Below are 19518 nucleotides of genomic sequence, written 5' to 3'. Positions count from 1 at the left end.
TCATAATATGACTAATTAATAATAATAATAATAATAATAAAAAGATGATGATGATGATGATAATAATAATATATCATTTTTCTATTTTAATTCTAAAATTTAATTTAGTTAGCCCATTTCCAAATAATAAACATGTAAAATATTCAATATGACAATAAATGGATAATAAAGAGAATCTTATTATCAATAAAAATCAGTCATCCATTATGGCAAAGAAAAATTGAAACATTTATATTAAAAAAAATTGGAAATTTAAAATCAATTATGACAAAAAAAAAATATTCAAAATTAATTAAAATTAAAATTAAATAATTGAAAGAAATTAAAAGAAATAGAAATCAATGGTCATTCTCATTACCATCAATTTGAAATGATTTAAATTTAAATTAACAGATAAATAAAATCAATAGTATAAGGGAAAATAAATAATTAAAAGAAATTAAAACCAGTTGAAACCAATTTTTGTTATCATTGTGATAGATTTAGATCAATTTAAATTAAAATATCAATAATAATTAATGGATAAAAGGTTAAGGGATCATAAAATAAATGAGAGAAGGTTGCAGTATTTAAAATAAATCAATAATCAAAATTATTAATTAAAATATTAAAGTAAATAGTTAAAAAATTACAGTAGTAAATTTTGAGAAAATTTAGTAAGTAAGAGAAATCAACCAAAAAAAATAATTAAAATTAGAAATAAATAATTAAAAGAAATTTAAAAGTAGGAGAAATCAATTATCATTCATAATTTTTATCAATTTAAATTTAAACTATTGGATCAATAAAAATTAAAAAGGATCAAAGAATTTAAAAAATAAATGAGATAAGAATGCATTAAGGAAAAGAAATCAATCATTAATAAATCAAAATTAAAATGTATTAAAGGATTAAAAAATAATTAAAACATTAAAAGAAATTGTGACAAGAAACTGAAATGAGATGAAATATGTAAAAGAAAGGCTTTTGTTATATCCAATCTCCTTTTTTTCTAAATACACTCCTCTTACTATCATAAATTCTCTATATATGCAAAATACCCTTGTATTATTATTCTGGAAAATGCTTTTCGAAATACACATGTTTTAGCAAGTACTTTCCAAAATATTGTTTAAATTTTTGTATTCTAGAAGGTACTTTCTAAAAGTAAAAAAAAATCCAAAAAATACCTTCCAGAATTTAATAAAAAAATGTTTTGCATTTTTTCAAAATCTAAAAAGATAATTATCTAGAAGTTGGAATAATGTTTAGTTTCAAGTTTGAACCTTAATTTGGGTCCCACCAAATGTGTATACTTGATCTAATGAAGTAATGCACACACGACACTAACTCTCTCCCAAGAACCATGGCCGAAACCCAACCATGCCCCTTCCTTCTCCTCACACTCTTCTCATTCACCCTCTTCCACGCTTTCTCTACCACCAAAATCGATGTCAACTATGGCACCGTCACTGATAACTTCGCCCGTCGTCAACCATCACAACTTTCCTCAAATCCCAAACCACCATGGACTAAGTGAAACTCTGCGACGCAAACTCATTCTCTGCACCTTTGTTGGCACTGATATCTCTGTCACCACCACAGTCCCCAACATCGACATCCACTCCCTCTCCACGCTCCCGGCCACAAAGGCTTGGCTCTCCGCCAACCTCCTCCCCTTCCTCCTGGAAATCGTCGTGCGTCACCTCGCTGTCAGAAACGAGGTCCTTGCCACCTCCGAAAAAACCCTAATCTCGCACATTCTCCCCACTATGAAATCGCTCCACCATGCCCTAACAATCTCAAACCTCACCACAATCCAAGTCTCAACCCCTCACTCCCTCAGAATCTTATCCACTTCAAATCCTCCCAGCACTGTCGTGTTTTGTCATAGCAACGACAAAGCGATCTTTGCACCAATTTTGAACTTCCACCACAAGACCAAATCCCCCTTCATAGTCAACCCATACCCGTTCTTTGGATTCTCCCCAACCCGACCCGAATCCCTCACCTACGCACTCTTGAAGCCAAACGGTGGTGTTTTGGACCCTCTCACGTGTTTTAACTACACCGACATGTTCGACGCACAGAGGGACGCGGTTTTCTCAGCCATGAAAAGACTCTGCTATGTTGACGTGGAGCTTGTCGTGGCAGAAACGGGTGAGCCCTTTACTAACGACCTGAACTAATCGAGTGTGGGTTTTGACAATGCAACATCATATAATGGGAATCTTATAAAGCACAATAACTCTCCCACTATTTCTGAATGAAATTATGGGTTGTTTAAACCTAATCTTACTCTGGTTTACAACGTTGGCGTTTACACAGCAAAATAGGTTCTTACTTACATATTTACTTTGCTTTTTCTTTATTTTTAAAATTTTTAATTGTTAGAAAACTGAAATTGGATGCTTGCGTTGCGTGCATGCAGATGCTTGCTTTCTCAATAGTTAGCTTTTCATTCAATGTGAAGTGTAGCTTCTGTTTTTAGACTCTAGAAAGTTGATTGTGTTGGAGTGTAATCCAAATCTAAAAGTTAGTTAATATGGTTACAAATATACGTAGGTAACCATCAAGTTGTATGTTATTGTATACAAACTCATTTCTTGTATTGACTTTAAGACAGTTAATGAGAAAGCCTTTTTTCTCTCATCTTGCATTCTCTTCATTCTTCCTCTTATTCCTTTTAATATGCAAATGTGTATCTAGCTTGCTCTAACAGATTGGTATTAGAGCTTATGCATAGACAAGGACCCATGAAAAGGAAGCACCATTGTTGTTGTTGTTGAGAGCACTGTTGTAGGCGTGCTATTATGGTTGCTATGAATGCCATACCTAGATATCTCCCTGTGTTTGATGGGAAAGGTTATGAAGATTGGTGCATGAAGGTGGATGTTATTCTTGGATTCCAAGAATGCTTCAGCAGAACAGAAGGAGACGCATCGAGAGAACAAGAAACTAGACTGCAAGGCTCGAGTTCTTTTGCATCAATGTGTTTCTGCAAACATGTTTTAGAAAATTTCCCAGGCTGCAACCTCGAAGCAAGCATGGGATATTTTGCAACAAGTATATGACAATACTGGGAGAACAAAGAAGGTCAAGCTACAATCTCTCAGAAGACAATATGAGTTGTTATCAATGACAGAGCAGGAAACCATCGTAGACTATTTTAATCGAATTCAGGTGGTGACAAACTCCATGCGAGCCTGTGATGAAGCAATGACCGATTCAAAGATTATGGAGAAGGTACTCAGAACATTAATGCCCAACTTTGATCACATTGTAGTAGCCATTGGAGAATCAAAAGATCTTGAGAATATGACTGTGGAAGAATTGCAAAACTCCCTGGAGGCACACGAGCAAAGGGTGCTCGAAAGAAAAAGTAATGATAAAGTTGCAGAGTAGACACTTCAAGCTAGAACCAGCCACAAGTCTAGAGGTTGTGGTGGCTGTAACAAAAGAGGAAGAGGAAGAGATAGAGGAGGCAGAAGTGGTGATTGAAATGCAAAAACACATGGTTCAACTTCCCAAGATCATAATCTTGGAAGCAATTCAAATGAGCAGCCTGATAATTCCAATTCTAAAGGAGGCAACTCTTTTAGAAGTCGAGGTGGTAAAAGACCCATTAACAAAAGAAAGATCCAGTGTTACAATTGTGATAAATTTGGGCACTTTGCCCATGAATGCTGGCAGATTGCCAACAACAATGCCCATAGAAAATACAAGAAGAATGATCAGGCACACTTGGCACAGGAGGAAGATGGATCTAATTCATATCAAGTTTTGCTTATGGTAACCACGAGCAGTAAAGAAGACTACTCTTCCTAGTATCTTGACACCGGGTGCTTGAGCTGCATGACAGGAAATAGAGACTGGCTGGTTGATTTCAATCCAAATGTCACCACTAGTGTGAGGTTTGCAGATAATAGCACCATCCTTGCAAAAGGTATAGGGAAGGTGATGATCACACCAAAGAATGAAGAGACAGCATATATGCATGATGTGATGTATGTGCCTTCAATGAAAAATAATCTACTTAGCTTGGGGCAGCTTCTTGAGAAATGAATTACCATGGCAATGCAAGCAAACCATATTGAGATCTTTGATGATAAACAAAGACTAGTGCTCAAGGCACCATTATCCAGAAATAGGACCTTCAAGGTTAATTTAAGTATTGTTGTCATTCAATGCTTGTCCACTGTTAACACAGAATAAGATAGTTGGCTATGGCACTACAGATATGGCCATTTAAATTTTAAGAGTCTACATCAACTAAGCAGCAGACAAATGGTGCTTGGAATGCCATTAACCCAAAAAACCTGTGAAGGATGCTTGATTGGCAAACAACCCAGAAAAGCCTTCAAGACCAAGGCACCACAAAGAGCCAAACAATCTCTTGGAATAGTCCATTCAAATGTGTGTGGACCCATCGATACTCCATCCCTTGGTGGTAATAGGTATTTCTTGACTTTTGTGGATGAATTTACCAAGAAGAATTGGATATATTTGCTGAAAGAGAAAGGTGCAGTGTTTTCTCTATTTGTGAAATTTTGCACCTTAGTTGAAAGACAATATGAATTGAAGCTAAAGATCCTTAGAACAAATGGAAGGGGTGAATATAACTCTAAGGAGTTCAAAGAATTATGTGAAGCTAAAGGAATTAAACATGAAGTAACAGCTCCCTATACTCCTCAACACAATGGCTTGGTAGAAAAGAGAAACATGACCCTACTGGATATGGGTAGGTGTATGCTTAAAGGGAAAGGACTACCAAACTAGTACTGGGGAGAAGCTGTCACCATAGTAGCATATGTTTTGAACATATGTCCCACCAAGAGACTTCAATCTGTAACACCTGAAGAAGCTTGGATCGGGGACAAGCCTATGGTGAATCATCTAAGGATTTTTGGGTCTCTTAGCTATAGGCATATCCCAGATGGAAGGAGAAGAAATCTAGATGATAAGAGTGAAGCTCTTATCCTAGTTGGATATCATCCTACTAGTGCATACAAACTTTACAACCCCTTGAAGCAGCAGGTGGTGATTAGCATATATCTTTTATCTTTCTATATTTATCTCTAAAGACAAGAATACAACAACCATTTTTCAAAAAGAAAATCATGTTCTTTCTAATTCCTGAAAACCACGTGGTGATAAGTCATAAAATGTCACCGTCCTTAACCTTGAAGGCCAAAAATGCCAAATGATCGTAGTCAATTGCCTTCTATGATTCAATTATGGGAGGCATGCAGCATTGCAATAGACTATTATATGCCTAATGACAGATGTTAATTAATTTCTTAAAAGAATTAATTAAGAAGTTTAAACTAAAAAATTATTAAAAAAAAATAGTAGGCATACATTTTTATTATAAAGACTGTTGATTTCTTAATTAGTATTTGGTGAATACTAAGTAACATCTATTGAATTCATTTTTTTCTTTCTATATCACATTAAAATGACTTATAAAAAGTATTGTAATAATTTATTGTAAATATAATATTACGCTATTACCCTTTATTTATTTAGAATCTTGTTAATCCATGTAATTAGATAAGATTCATGTACAAAGTCAAAGTGTAAGGTGGATGGTCTCGTTTTTCAATATTCAAGTTACTTCTATATATAACAGTAATTTTTTCATTTTAATAGTATAATCCTCCTTTAATAATCAAGAGTAATCCTCCTTTTTTTTAAGTTAATAAGTTTAACCTTACAAATTACTCTAATGTAGGGTAGTGTGTAATGTAATTGCGGGCGTCAAGTCCACATCTAGACCCACGGCATTAACACCTTCAGAGTCACCAGAATCATCTTCTTCTCCAAAGAAATGATGCGTGCCAAAAATGAATGCTAGTGAAACAGCGTTGCAGGCCAATATTGACTGTGTTTGTAGAAGCAGTGGAAGGAAGTTGCTATAGTCACTATCAATTTTACTAGTGACACTATTCACATAGGTGCATTTTAATCATATCTTAAAATTGTCCCCTAAAAATTACACGATAGAATCATGTTTTTGTTGTTCAATTGGGGGATGAAAAAAAATGCACAACGGAAGTAATACAACGAAAATACGATTCAGTTGTGCAGTGAAGGTAACACAACAAAATCATGTTTTCATCGTGTTAATTGATCTCGCACTCAATTGCACAACGGAAACACGATTTCATTGTGCAATGGAGCTAACACAACAGAATTGTGTTTCCGTTGTGTTATTTGATCCCACCCCCAATCATACAATGGACTCATGTTTATGTTGTGCAATTGCCCCCTTTACAACGGAATCATGATTTCATTGTATTAATCGACACAATGGAATTATGATTTCATTGTGTTTTCTTTCAAAAAAATAGCTTTCTTTTAAGTAAAGTTTAATATTATATATTGTGTTTTAACAATCATATTTATGACAGTCTGACTAGCCAGCAGTATCCTTGTAGAGCTCGATGTAATTTGAATTGTCTATTTTGTCGGTGCAATCTTGGTAGTTGTTGATAATTGACTCGTGAGAGAAAAATACAGGATGATAATAAACGAGTAGTCTAAGGAAGCTTAATGCATTGTGTTTGATCTTTCACCATGTTGGATTGAAGATGGAGGGAGTAATTGGTGTTGTGTATTTTGATGGTGATATGAGATCAATTTTTGAGGGGGTATTGTTTGAATGTCCTAATGGTCCTAAATTCATAAAAATTAGTGAGGAAATATCGCTTGCAGCTTTAAGGAAAGCAATTACAGATGCCATCGAAGGTGGAAGAATCTTATTTGAGGTTTTTTTTTGCGTAAATCTGTATATGTAGGTGATGGATGTGTTGAGTAAAATTGTATGGAGCTTAAAGATGACAATGAAGTGGGGAAGATGTTTTTCATCTTTTGACAATTTAGTTCTAAAGGTTTGATTGAGTTGTATGCAATGGTTGGTTGATCTCCAGAAGAAATCTGTATTGTTGCATAAACCAAGAAAACCAAGACATGTCAAAGAGATGATTGTTTTGATGCGTGGATCAATGGCGACAACAAGCTTTAATGAAGATCATATCTCTACTTAGTCATGTTTTTAATTGATGAAATTTGTGTTAGTTGTTGTTGTTGTTTGCTTTTTGAATTTAATTGAAATTTCATTATTTATTACAGTATTAGTCGTGTGTCATTTAAACATAAAAATAGAACAAACATAAACTGGTAAAAATAAGTGCATACAACATAAAAATAAGTTTGTACAAAAAGTATCATAAGTCGAATACATAATAAAACAAAATGACAAATGTCCTTAAGTGCCCTTGCGGTCACCTCCTCTGCCATATTTTTTGGTTTTCTTCCTCAGTTGCGGCAACTCCTCATTTACGCTACATCTAGTTGCGAGACCCTCCTATGCCATTAGCAGAAGCTATTGTATGACCTGATGACTATTTGTGCCTTCAAGTACAACTCTCATGTCTAACCGTCTCTGCATGGATGCCAACATTATCTAGAATTGACCATATATAAATGTTTAACAATACAATTAGCAATTATTTTTTCATTAAAAAATAAAACAAAATGATGAAAATATTGTTTGTGTTACCTGATAGGAGTAAACAACACCTGGTACATAATCTTGCATCTGACTACCACCATGTTGTGGCTAAGGCAAAGGGTGAGGTAGAATACGTATAGGACTTTGTGGTGGCTCTCCCTTATGTGGTGGAATCATGTATGAATGTGAATGCTCGTAATACCAAGGCAGGTAGTTTGGAGTGCAGGCCCATGAAGCCCCATGTAGAAAAGCCTCACCCACTGCCACCACATGTTGTTCCCACTCTACCCATGCCTCACAACACTTCTCATATGCAGTTGTATGCTCTGGTGTGTCCAAAGGGATCCTCTGTATGTATCTGAGCTACCTCAAAACCCTTTCTGATAGATACGACCACATGTATATGCCAACACTAAGGTAGCTAGAGTACAATGTTTGGTCATTGAAAGATTTGAGTTCTCTATGTGATGCATATGGGGACCACACAACATCAGTCATCTCCAACCGATCCAACAATGTGTTGGCCCTAGCAACCTTGTCAGTACCCCTCAATGGCAACCACCTAGCCGCAAGTGGCTTCTCCCAGTCATATTTCAGCATCTTCTCACTAGCAAGAATGGTTAGCAGATGCTCAAATACCTATGCTTGTAAAACATGAAATATATTTTTAGCATCAGGTAGTGCACAAAAAAATTATGTCTACAAAAAGTTTGCTCTTACCATAAGTAGAGTCATATAACCTTTCATTTGTTTGTTGCTATACAAGCAAGCATATGACAATTGGTCTTAAAGATAAGCTAGCACAGTTGCCCCCTAAGCATACTTGTGGCATTGATCCAGATCATTGAGGTACTGTAGGTAGTAGATGTGTACATGCGTCGAGCTCTTTTGAGCAAATATGGTATTGTAAAAAAAATGCAGCAAATACGCCTTGCTAGCCCACTCATTTGACTCATTGCAGCATAGGTGTGGTATAGGCTCTTTAACCAACTCAGAGCCACTTTGTTGCCTGATAACGTCACGGCATCTACTTCCTAGTCCATCATAATGCCTAGCTCAGACCTCAACAGACCTCTAATATTTGCCATGGTGTAGCTCATGTTTGTGCGATCAATGAAACACTCAATGATAAAAGGATTTAACAGACATGACACATCATTAAGGATGATGGTCATCTCTCCAACTGGAAGGTGGAAGGAGGAGGTCTCACTATGCCATCTCTCGATAAAGGCATTGATTACACTTTATTCGTGGTCATGTACCGCACATCATACAAGGTCTTCAACCTTGACCTATTGATGTACCCCTTCACTGTCGCCTGGGTAGGGTAGTCCATAACCTTGCGACCATGGCTAACAAACTTAAGCTCCTCTCTGGGTTAATCGATCCATACATGGCTAGCTACGTGGTCCTTATAGGATTGAAGCAAAGTCAAATCCATATGGCCTCCTCCAAATGGAGGTCCGATGATTCGTTCAACAGGTAGTATAATTGGTGGTTGTGGCTCTACCTACGATCGATGTTGTTCTACCTACAATCAATATTGTTGAGTTAACTTTCCATTATGACGTGCTGATGTAGTCGCACATCACCTCTATGGCTTAGGATCTGAGACAAAGGTAGTACACTTCATGCGAGCCATTTGAAAAAAAAAAGCATCAGAATATTAATTAAACTAAACAATAAATTAAATAATTTAAAAACAAAAAAGATTAACACAACAAAATTGTATTTTCGTTGAGGTTTTTTGAAAAAAAAACAACGAAAGTATGATTCTGTTGTGTTATTTGATGAATAACATAAGAAAATCATACTTTCGTTGTGTTTTTTTCTTTGAAAAAATACACAACGGGTGTGAGATTTCGTTGTGTTTCTGAACCGAGATCACAATGAAATCGTATTTTCATTGTGTATTTTTTCGAAACAAAAAAAACACAATGGATATACGATACCGTTGTCTTTTGGGTTCAGAAACACAACAAAATCATATTTTCATTGTATACAAAAAAAAAAAACAAAAAAAAGTGCTTACCTTGCAACATTGCAGTGCGTAAGAAGAAGGAGTTGGAGAGTGTGTGGGAGAGGGAGAGTGGGAATGAGAGAAGAAGGAAGGGGAAAGGGTAGGGGGTTTAGGCATAGGGGGAAGAGAGAGTCGAAGAGGGAAATGAAGGGAGAAAGAGTGAAAGGAAGACAAAAAAGATTGGGGGTAGGGAAACGAATGGGGAGTGGGAAAGAGGGAAGGGGAAAGGGTGGCAGGTGGGGAAACATATGGGGAGAGGGGGAAGAGGGAAGGGAAAGGGTGGAGGGCAATGACTATGGAAAAGGGTAGTTTTGACTATTCCCTGCCATTTTTGAAAATGGTAGTGGGAATAGCAAATTAGGGTAATGGGATTAGTTGTTCCCCAGTGGAATAGACTATGGGCTCATAAAGGATGGTGGGCCATGCTTCAACCCCAACATAGTTATGTTATGTCCCACACAACCTATGCCATGAACACATATTAGCAAGCATTTGGTCGCCACAATTTTGACTGTGATTTTGACCACACTGGATTCATCACTTACACTGACCCTAGTAAGTAAATAAACAAGAGTGAGTAAATGATCAATTTAGGTTATGTTTGGTTTTTTTTAGGATGCTAGAGAATAAATTTATTTTGGTGAATTGTTTGGTTATTATTTTAAATGTAATTTGCATATAAAAATTGTCTGAAAACTCAATTTTATGAAAGTAAAACTTAGGGTTTTTTAAACTTAAGTTTGATCCAAACTTAAGTTTACAAATTTTAATCCAAATATGTATTTAATCTTTAAATTTGTATGTGGTTGTTATTTTAGTCTCCAAAATTGAGAAAAAAACTCAAATAAAGATCTACATTATTTTAGGTATTCATTTAAGTATATGAAATAAACTATTTTTCTAATATTGGTTTCTATGTTTATGTTATTATTTATCATTTAAGTCTATAGACTAGGGACAAATTGAGGAAAAAGAGAGGTTAATTCCAAAGAGACTTAAATAAAACTCTAACAATTATTTAAGTTTTTCTTATTTTCAAAGAGTAAAATGACAAGAAGATAAAAATTGAAAGACAAAATTTATTTTCTCAAATAAATAGTATTCAACATGGGTGACTATGTTTTACTATTTTGTTTTCGTATTTTTTGTTGGAAAGAGAAAAGGTGATAGAATATTGTTATGGGTGGGTGATTTGTGGCTGGTTACGAGATGTGTACGTATCCAAATACTGTAACTGGGATTGGGGATCAACTGAAGGTCAGAAAGCCAGTTATAGGTGGCTCACTCAGACGTGCCACTTGCAACACTGGATATCATGTCTTATTTATTAGTATTCAAATTCTAAATTCTTTCTGTTTTTGCTAATTTTATTGTCTGTGTTCCTAATATTAATGTTATGAATGCAACGTATACATTAATGATAATAGGAGGGGACTGGGTAGTCCTTCAATCTCGGTAGCTAGGGTATATGTGTAGATATTTTCTTTTTCATTTTTTTTTGTTTTGAGCTGCACAAGCATTGGCCAAATCATGGTGAATTCTTGGCAAATTAGTAAGGATGTATATTAACTAGTGCATACTATTCTTTGTTGATTGATTCCTGTGATGTTGAAAAGTAAATTATAAAATATTTTGAAATTGAGTTATTTTAGAAATTTTTAAAATACTTTAAATGATAAACTTTGGAGCTAATGTCTTGCTAACATCTTGTGACAATACTAAACTCATCTAATCCAAGAGGAACTATAATTTGGTTCATGGTGTGACTGCCAAATGGAGACACAAACTCTAAGTTCTTTCATGGTGTGACTGCCAATTGAAGGAAGAAGAATAGAGTGGACTAATTATACAAGATGAGCAAGGGAAATGGATCTCTAAGGAAGAGGAGTTAGAAGCTCATCTTACAAACTTTCCTTTCTACTTATCTTCCTTTTTCCCACTACCACAAAATATGCAATCAACATTGTCAATTTAACATCGGTTACAAGAAAAATCAATGTTAAATTATTCACGATGACATTTTCATAAATAAATAGAAATTAACATTGGTTTTTTGAAAACCGATGTTACTAGTACAATGTTAACATCAATTTTCAAAAAACGAATGTTATTAGTAATTAGTTAACATTGGTTTTTGAAAATGGATGCTGACTCTTTTATAATATTTCTAAACCTCTTACTCTAGAACCTCTAGCATATCTTCTTCTCGTCACAGTCTCTCCACCGTCACTGAACCATCGCATATCACCAATCACCATGTCGTCTCGAGTCTCACCGTCACCCTCGCCGCGCTTCTAATTGTCATGTCTCTTTCACTTGGTTTTTACTGATATTGTGTTCGCATGTAACAAATCATGTTGGAAACCGAGATACAAGTGCAAAATCTGCTGACTTTGATGATGATGAAGGTGGATTGACAAGTGTTCACTTGTATAAAACTTGAAACAAAATTAGGTTTCCACAAGACAATTTGTCGTTGAAATTTATTTCTCATTGTGCAATAATTTTATTATGGGTGAATGATTTTTTATTCAAGCTTGTTAGGCTTGATTGACCCGAAGTTTTGTTTGTTTTAATAATACTTTGCATTGAAGCTTTATTTCTATTTAGTGTTGACCATTTTTATTTTTTTACTGAGTAAATGATGTTACAAATTTGATAATGTCGAAAAAAAATAAATTATAAGGATGTCTTAATAGTTGTGCTTTTTTTTTTCATATTTGCTAGGTTTAGAAGTAGGTCCTTTTTAGCGTTTCTTCTTTTCCATGATCCGACTCAAAATTTGAAGTTTTTTAAACTGCATTTTTTTTCTAAGTGGGATTCTGGGGAAGTGTGCAGTGGTTAAGAAAGCTGGGCCAAATTATACTTTAGTCTATTCTTGGTAATTAGTTTCTTGCTCATACATATATTATGCTTTTTTCTGTGTGCAGGCTCTAAATGCCCAATCAAGAGCATTGCCTATGTAGAAGCTGGATTGCTCTGACATTGCTGCAAGGTTTGTTTAAAGGTTTTCCTCTAGTATATTCTGTAAATTTGGCATTGTTGCAGATGAATTTCGCATTCTGGAAGCAAAACTAATCACGCAGCAGAATATGTAGACAACCTTTAGTTGTAATAAAAACAAGATAAAATAGACAACCTTTAGATACTAAGCCATAGAATGACACTTTTTAAGGGCAAACAAGATAAAGTAAGATCGTGCTAGATGTTGCAGAATATGTATTGCAAGTTGGTAATATGAATTTGAAGGAAAATATTCACTAGGATGAACTTTGTTTAGAAAATGAAGTGCAGTGTGGGTGAGTCAATAGTCTAGATTTTTGCAAGGTATCGTCACTGCAATAACAATCTATGTATTTTTTAAGAATTCACTTTACTAAATTCACATTTGCAATGATACATATTACTTGTAACATGAATCCATGTGCTTGTCATGCTTATTAAGTTATCCAATAAGGTGTTCTCAATGATAAAGGAAATATAAAATAGCTCCATGTACATTTGAATTGCAATGGGTAAGATACTTTTAATGGAAATTTTAGTACTAACTTTACATTCCCTATAACATAAATGAAGTTTGATTATTTTTTTCCCTCAAGATCGCTTCCAATTGATGTTGCTAGAATGTGGGGACGTCATTGGCTTGAACCATTTTGACACATACTTCTGATGCCACAATATCATCATTCCCTTCTTATTATTTATCCTTTCCTCTCATGAGTGTGCTCAACATTGCTAGGTAATTTTGCAATCAATATATCTTGATAAGAAAAATGATAAACAACAAGGAGAACAATATGGAAATTTTTTGAAAAAATACTTGGGACTGTAAATAGCATTAAAGGGGAAAATAACCAATAGAGGAATTTTGGGAAGATGAGAAAGTACTTGTGTATCCAACCTAATTTTCTTTGAACAACAAAGTAATGGATTCTACACTACAAGAAAGGCTCAATTATGAAGGACTTCATCCATTTTCCAGATGTGCTAAATGGGGTGTTGTGGTTTCATATTTTTCACAATTTGCCTACCTGATAAATAAATATACATCAATTTCTTATTTGTGTATGTCTAATGTGATGTCAAGAAATAATACTTTGGGGAAGTGACCGAGGGTCTTTAGATTTTAAATTTATTATTAAAAATATTGAACAAGAGATTACTAGAGTGATTAATGTTGTTGTTTGTCTGATGAAATAAATTATATTATAGGTACAAAACTCATAAAGTGACAGCTAATAGCACCTCTAACTAGAAATCTAAATAGACTAACTAACAAAGTGCAGGCTCACTGGGCTAGATCAATTAAGGGCTAGATGAACTGACTAACTAGGACTAGTATTAATTTCGGCTGTGGGTTCAAGTATCATACGTGTGTGGATTGTGAGTTTGTCGTTTGGGGGAGAAGTGGCGTGTGAATGAAAAGAGTACAGTGGCAGAAAGTGAATGAGAAAGCAAGTGTTGGTGAGTGATAATTGATAATTGATTACATGTGACAGCGAATAAATTTGAAACAAATGAAGAAACTGTATTGCATTGAGCCCTTCAATGCACAGAACTAGCAGGCCACTCCACTGTTTGAAATTGGAACCACCACTTTCCAATATCACCACACAGAGAAGACTGAGAGGACTCTGGTATTTTTTCAGCACTTCCACCATTTCTAAAATTCATACTTATTAAGTTCGTCTGTATAAATCATACAAATCAACTTTATCTATATGACTCAAAATTGATTCATATGAGTCATATGGATCAAGTTAATCCATATGAGTCATACATGATCCGTATGATTCATATGGATCAACTTGATCCGTAAGACTCATACAAATTGACTTAAGTGAAAGATATTTTTGCTTATTCACTTAAAATGTTGAATGCAGCTGACATCACCCTATTGTTTTTTGTACTTTTCATCTTGGATGTCGTTGAGATGTAGCGGCCCAAGGTCCATGAGTAAAAGGAAATTCATAAAATTAAAAATAAGATGTATAGTTTGAATAGTATTTTTTTTCTATATTATATTTATAAATAGTTTGAAATTTTATCTTGTTTTATCTCTTTTTATTCAAATTAAAATGTGACAAGTAATTAAAAATTTTCTCTTCATTATTATTATTTTGTAAATTGCTCGAATTCCTTATCATGGTACTTCAATAAATTTACAGTTTTTATACACGAATAGAAACGGATTTTGTGAGGTACAAAATCTGGTTGAAAAATACTCGAGCTTTGCACTGAAAATGCTACAGAACATAATTGTGAGAATGATGACAAGATGAGTGAATGAAAATGGAACTACAATACACAAACAAAATAATATTTCCAAAGCATTCTTATATGATACTGTGAAACCTTTAAAATGAACAGTATACGATCTGATATCTTTACTACATACAAAATCATGCATTCATTCCATATCTTTTCCTCATAAAATAATCACAAGGTCAAAATAACAAGGTAAAATGACTCCTCGGAAAATGATGCTTATTTTCCACAATTGAACCCACGGCAGACAGAGAGAACTATTATGAGGATCAGGGCTATCAAAATCGCCAACACAATCAGCTTTATCTTCATGTTTTGCAGCCACATTTTTCTACGGATTTTGGTCCCAGAATTCCTGAAGTCTTGTGCCTGCCAAAAAAAACAGTGAAAAGTAAACAAATAGTAAGCAAAGACAGTTCACTTAAAAGAATACCAATAATTTGTTTTATTCCAAATCAACCTCAACCGTTTTTTTGTAAGGTAGAGGTATGGGTAGTCTTACCAAGAGAGACACTACAGCATCAAATCAAATAGTAGTTCACCAAAAAAAAGAAAGAAACCCAGAGGTTGAAAAAATATTTACTAATGATCTTGAAGCATGAAAGAGATAATCCAAAGTTCAAGACCTTCAAAACCCTAAACAATAACAGGCAGATGCACATATATCGAAGAACGGACCTGGTGATGAAGATTTTCAGTTTTGTCAACCAGAAGCTCTATCTTTTCCCCCCTGTCCAGAACCTACATTAAATTACAAGCATGTCAATAATCTGAATAGAAGTCCTTGTGCAGCATTACGTAGTCCGATCAAAGGTATTGGAATGCAAAAAAATTTACTACTTATTCTTTCCCTTTACTTCTTTTCTGCTGATATGTATGACTGGTTTAATCTCTGTTTTTCTTTAGTGAACATAATGTATATTATTATGGCATAGAAAAGACAAGAAACACACTCCATTATGTGTCATTGAAATGCACAAAATTTTAACTGTCTTTAAGAATGCAGAGGAATAGCATTGGTAGTTGAATAAGCATTAACTGCTACACAAATCCACGACTAAATCTTGGCTTATTTATAATTATTTGACTTAAAAAACAATTGAACTTGAAAAGTCATACACAAAGCTCAGCAGGCCAACACAAGAGCAATTAAAGTACCATTAACTATTTAAGGAGAATACAATTTCTGGGATTCGGATCCTAAACCCTGCTATTTAGTAACATGATATGATTCTGTTGGAAAAAGAGACATTTATCATCAAATATAATTTGTGAGTCCTATAACTAATCATGGTGGATTCTTATTTGATAAAAAAAAAAATGTGCCTTTTCCCTCCAACATGATCACCTCCTGTTTTTCAAAACAGGATCAAATTAGAATTTTTGTGCCTTCATAACTTGCCTAAATATAGATTAAGTACACATTTTCTACAAGAAAAAATCATGAGAAGTGTTAGGAACAATTATCCTAATAGGTATTACAGGATCAAGTATAAAGCAGCTCTCTATTACAGTAACTAAAATAAAGAACTAACAGAGGTTGATGGAAACAAGAGAGAAACATGGAGAAGCAGGCAATGCCATCCTGCCCCTAGGCTAAAAGCTTTCCCATAAGTCCCTTCACAGATTTGATAACCCCATCCTGCTCTACCCTTGATATTCCCCCTTTTTCCCTGGTTCTCACACACTTCTCCAATATCCAGCTGCACCTGTCCATTATGTTAACTCCTTCCTTTCCCTCCAAACAGATTTCTCCAAACACAATTCCCTTCTTGTCCCCTCATTTCCTGCCTCTCCTCCGGTAAAAACAAAAAGTGGAGGCCCGTGATTTAGGGGCCTATCAAAAAGTCTAGCTTTCAGTCAAACTAATTTTAGCTAGATTCACTTTTAGAAAGAAATAGGTTTAATAGCCTCAAAGAACTTAGGATAGGAAAAAAAAAAATCCACGCGTCAAAATCCTCCTCCTGAAAAGGATAAAATAGTATCATCAGTAAACCAGAGGTGGGAGACCATTACCATGGTCTCTTGAACAACCAGATAGAGGGTCCCTTTGCCTAACTTCCTGATGTCGACAAAACAAAGCCCATGGCTCACTATTCAATATCACAAGAAAGATTGCCATACACATTCGAATCACTTTCTCAATCTAGAACTGAAAGTACTTCCCTATCATGAAACGTCATCTACAAAAAACGCAACTCGCCTTATGATATGCCTCCTCAAAATCTAACTTCACACTAGGATACATATTCTTTCCCTCTATAACATCATTGTTATCTATCCTGGATAGTGGTGTGGAGCAGACAGCTGCAAAACCACTATCACAGGATAGTGGATAGTAAGATGACTGCTGTACTGAAGATTATAAATACATGTTAAATGATTTATACTGCACATATAGAAAAGCTTAAAGATAGAACATTTGGTACAATAACAGCAATGAATCATCACAATTTTGGGCACCGTATTATGGCTCAATAAAGCACAGCAATTATATAGCATAATAAGGCATGTATAGAGCGAGCAAGTGGCTGTGCGTCTTTGAAGCCTCTGTTTCAAAAGAATATAAACAGAACAATGGAACAGCCAAATAGGATGCAGAAAGTTAATGACTGCAAGAAGTAGAAGTGCTCATAAACTGATCCAATTCATTCAGTGTAAACAGCTACAATGAACCAAAAAACAAGAGCAAAAAAAGAGCAATTTTTTTATTGGATTGGATATCAGATCCAGTTTCAAAGACTAATATAATCCAATCCAAACCAAACTAATATATATACACATGATTTTGTTTATGAAATTATCTTATCACCTATATTTATATAAATATGCATTTTTGAAATTACTAGTTTTATTAATCTACAGCCTTATCCTCTAAATTACATCTTATGATTTAAATTTAAATATATTTATAAATTTATTAGTTTTGGATGAATTTATAATCTGTTGATTCTGTTCTAGTGCCTCATTTTAATGTGTTTTATATAAAAATGTTTTAAAAAAGGAGAAAAAACAGATAAAATATGACTTATATTTTGTCCTAACCAAAATAAAAATAATAATAATATAATTCAAAACGTTTTAGATTAGATCCTATCATATTTCATTTTAGAATAAAATTGATAGGATGCTAAAATTTTAAAATAATAAGTATGAGATTGGATCAAATAGTTTTTCTCCTTAGATCTGATATATTCCTGGAACACCTGTTTGTGAAGCCCTACTTCATAACAATGAAAACAAAGCAATGGAATAATAAAATAAAGGTGCATTTAGTAGTATTCCTTTAACTTCTTTTCATTTAAGAGTTTAATCTTCTCTAATTTCTAAATTTTTTATTGAATCACTTCACTCTAAACGTGCCATGTGTAACACTAACAAAGCATCAATACCGCATGAGCACAATGCTGTAATTCAACAAAATGCAGGCCAGACAATTTTAACAGTTTCATATATGAGGTTTAAGCATTCACACGTTTAGGTTTTCTTAAAGATTCACTCTTTGCATTCCCTTGTCTTTGTTGTTATAAAAAATTACAAACACAACCACAATTATACTTCCCTCTATAAAACACAACCCTTGCCATTTATGATTACAATGCAACTCGATCTACTTAATTTACACTTGATCTATTCAATTTACGTAATACTTTCCTCTTAAGTCAAAGCAAGTAAGCAATATGCATCTTTACCTTTTCAATATTCTCCATCATGACATCTTTAACTTCAGAAACCTGAGCTTTCACCTTAGCAAGCTTGCTTATCTCTTCAGGGTGCTCAACACAGTACTGCATATGTTCCTTCAACTTGGACCTACAGCAAGCAATAAAAACAAAGTATATAACTATATATTCTCTAAAACAACAAAAATCACAACATATCCAGCATCATCAAGTTCACATATCACAAATTCAATACCCAAATTCTTTGTTCAGGCTGTTCGCGGCCGCAGTCGTGGCCTTCCCGCCACCGTATTTCGCCACAAAATCATCCTTCGCACGCTCCAGAAAAGCCACAGGCACCTGTCTCCCAATCGATTCATCCGCAACAACACAATAAGCTAAAAAAAAGTGTGTGAGTCAGACATTCATTTCCAAAAACATAACGCTGAACTTCAAATTAGCCACTAAACAAATCATAGCAACACGAATTTCATTTCATTTCCAAACACATCACCAAACTTCAATTTAGTTCTAAACAAATCAGAACAACACGAATTTCATTTCCAAACACAACACCGAACGTCAAATTAGCCTCTAAAACAAATCATAAGCAACACGAATTTCATTTAGTTTCACTAAACCACGTTTGGATGTTCGAATCGAAATTCCACCAGATCGGTGGGAGGAAACACTCACTGAATCCGTTGTCGACGAGGTAGTTGAAGGTGTGGCCGTCGCAGTTGTAGGTGAACTTGTTGTTGGAGGCAGGGAGCTTCTGGAGGCACTGGAACGCGATTGTGTTAAAGTTGCCGCTGAATTCGGTGTACTCGGCGAGAATCACTGTGCCGCGAGACACGAACGCATAGATCAGCGATCTCTGGTTCTGGTCCTGCCCCATCTTCTTCTTCTTCTCCCAGATCTGTGTTTGAACCTGATTTTTGGTTTGTGTGTGAAGTGTGTGCTTCTCTTTACCTGCACTCCCTTCTTTTTCTTTCTTTTCTTTTCCTTTCTTTTCTTTTCTAGAGAGAATGTAGGAAGAAGAGAAAACAGAAACGATGAGTGAGAAAAAAGAA

The 19518-nt window shown here is 34.7% G+C and overlaps 1 protein-coding gene and 1 pseudogene across 1 annotated transcript; one reads left to right on the top strand and one right to left on the bottom strand.

Moving 5' to 3' along the window:
* The first annotated feature begins 1345 nt into the window (after positions 1-1345).
* LOC114420711 lies at positions 1346-2315 on the top strand (annotated as a pseudogene).
* Positions 2316-14798: 12483 nt separating this feature from the next.
* LOC114419801 (vesicle-associated membrane protein 722-like) lies at positions 14799-19518 on the bottom strand. Its single transcript, XM_028385592.1, has 5 exons — positions 19142-19518; positions 18702-18843; positions 18476-18596; positions 15462-15524; positions 14799-15152 (listed from the first exon to the last, which is right to left on the bottom strand). Exons 1-5 carry the CDS (start codon positions 19341-19343, stop codon positions 15003-15005), a joined length of 678 nt encoding a protein of 225 aa, XP_028241393.1. The 5' UTR covers positions 19344-19518; the 3' UTR covers positions 14799-15002.

The sequence above is a fragment of the Glycine soja genome, chromosome 7, assembly GCF_004193775.1.
Source record: "Glycine soja cultivar W05 chromosome 7, ASM419377v2, whole genome shotgun sequence".
NCBI lineage: Eukaryota > Viridiplantae > Streptophyta > Magnoliopsida > Fabales > Fabaceae > Glycine > Glycine soja.
This window is presented reverse-complemented; position numbering and strand designations above follow the sequence as displayed.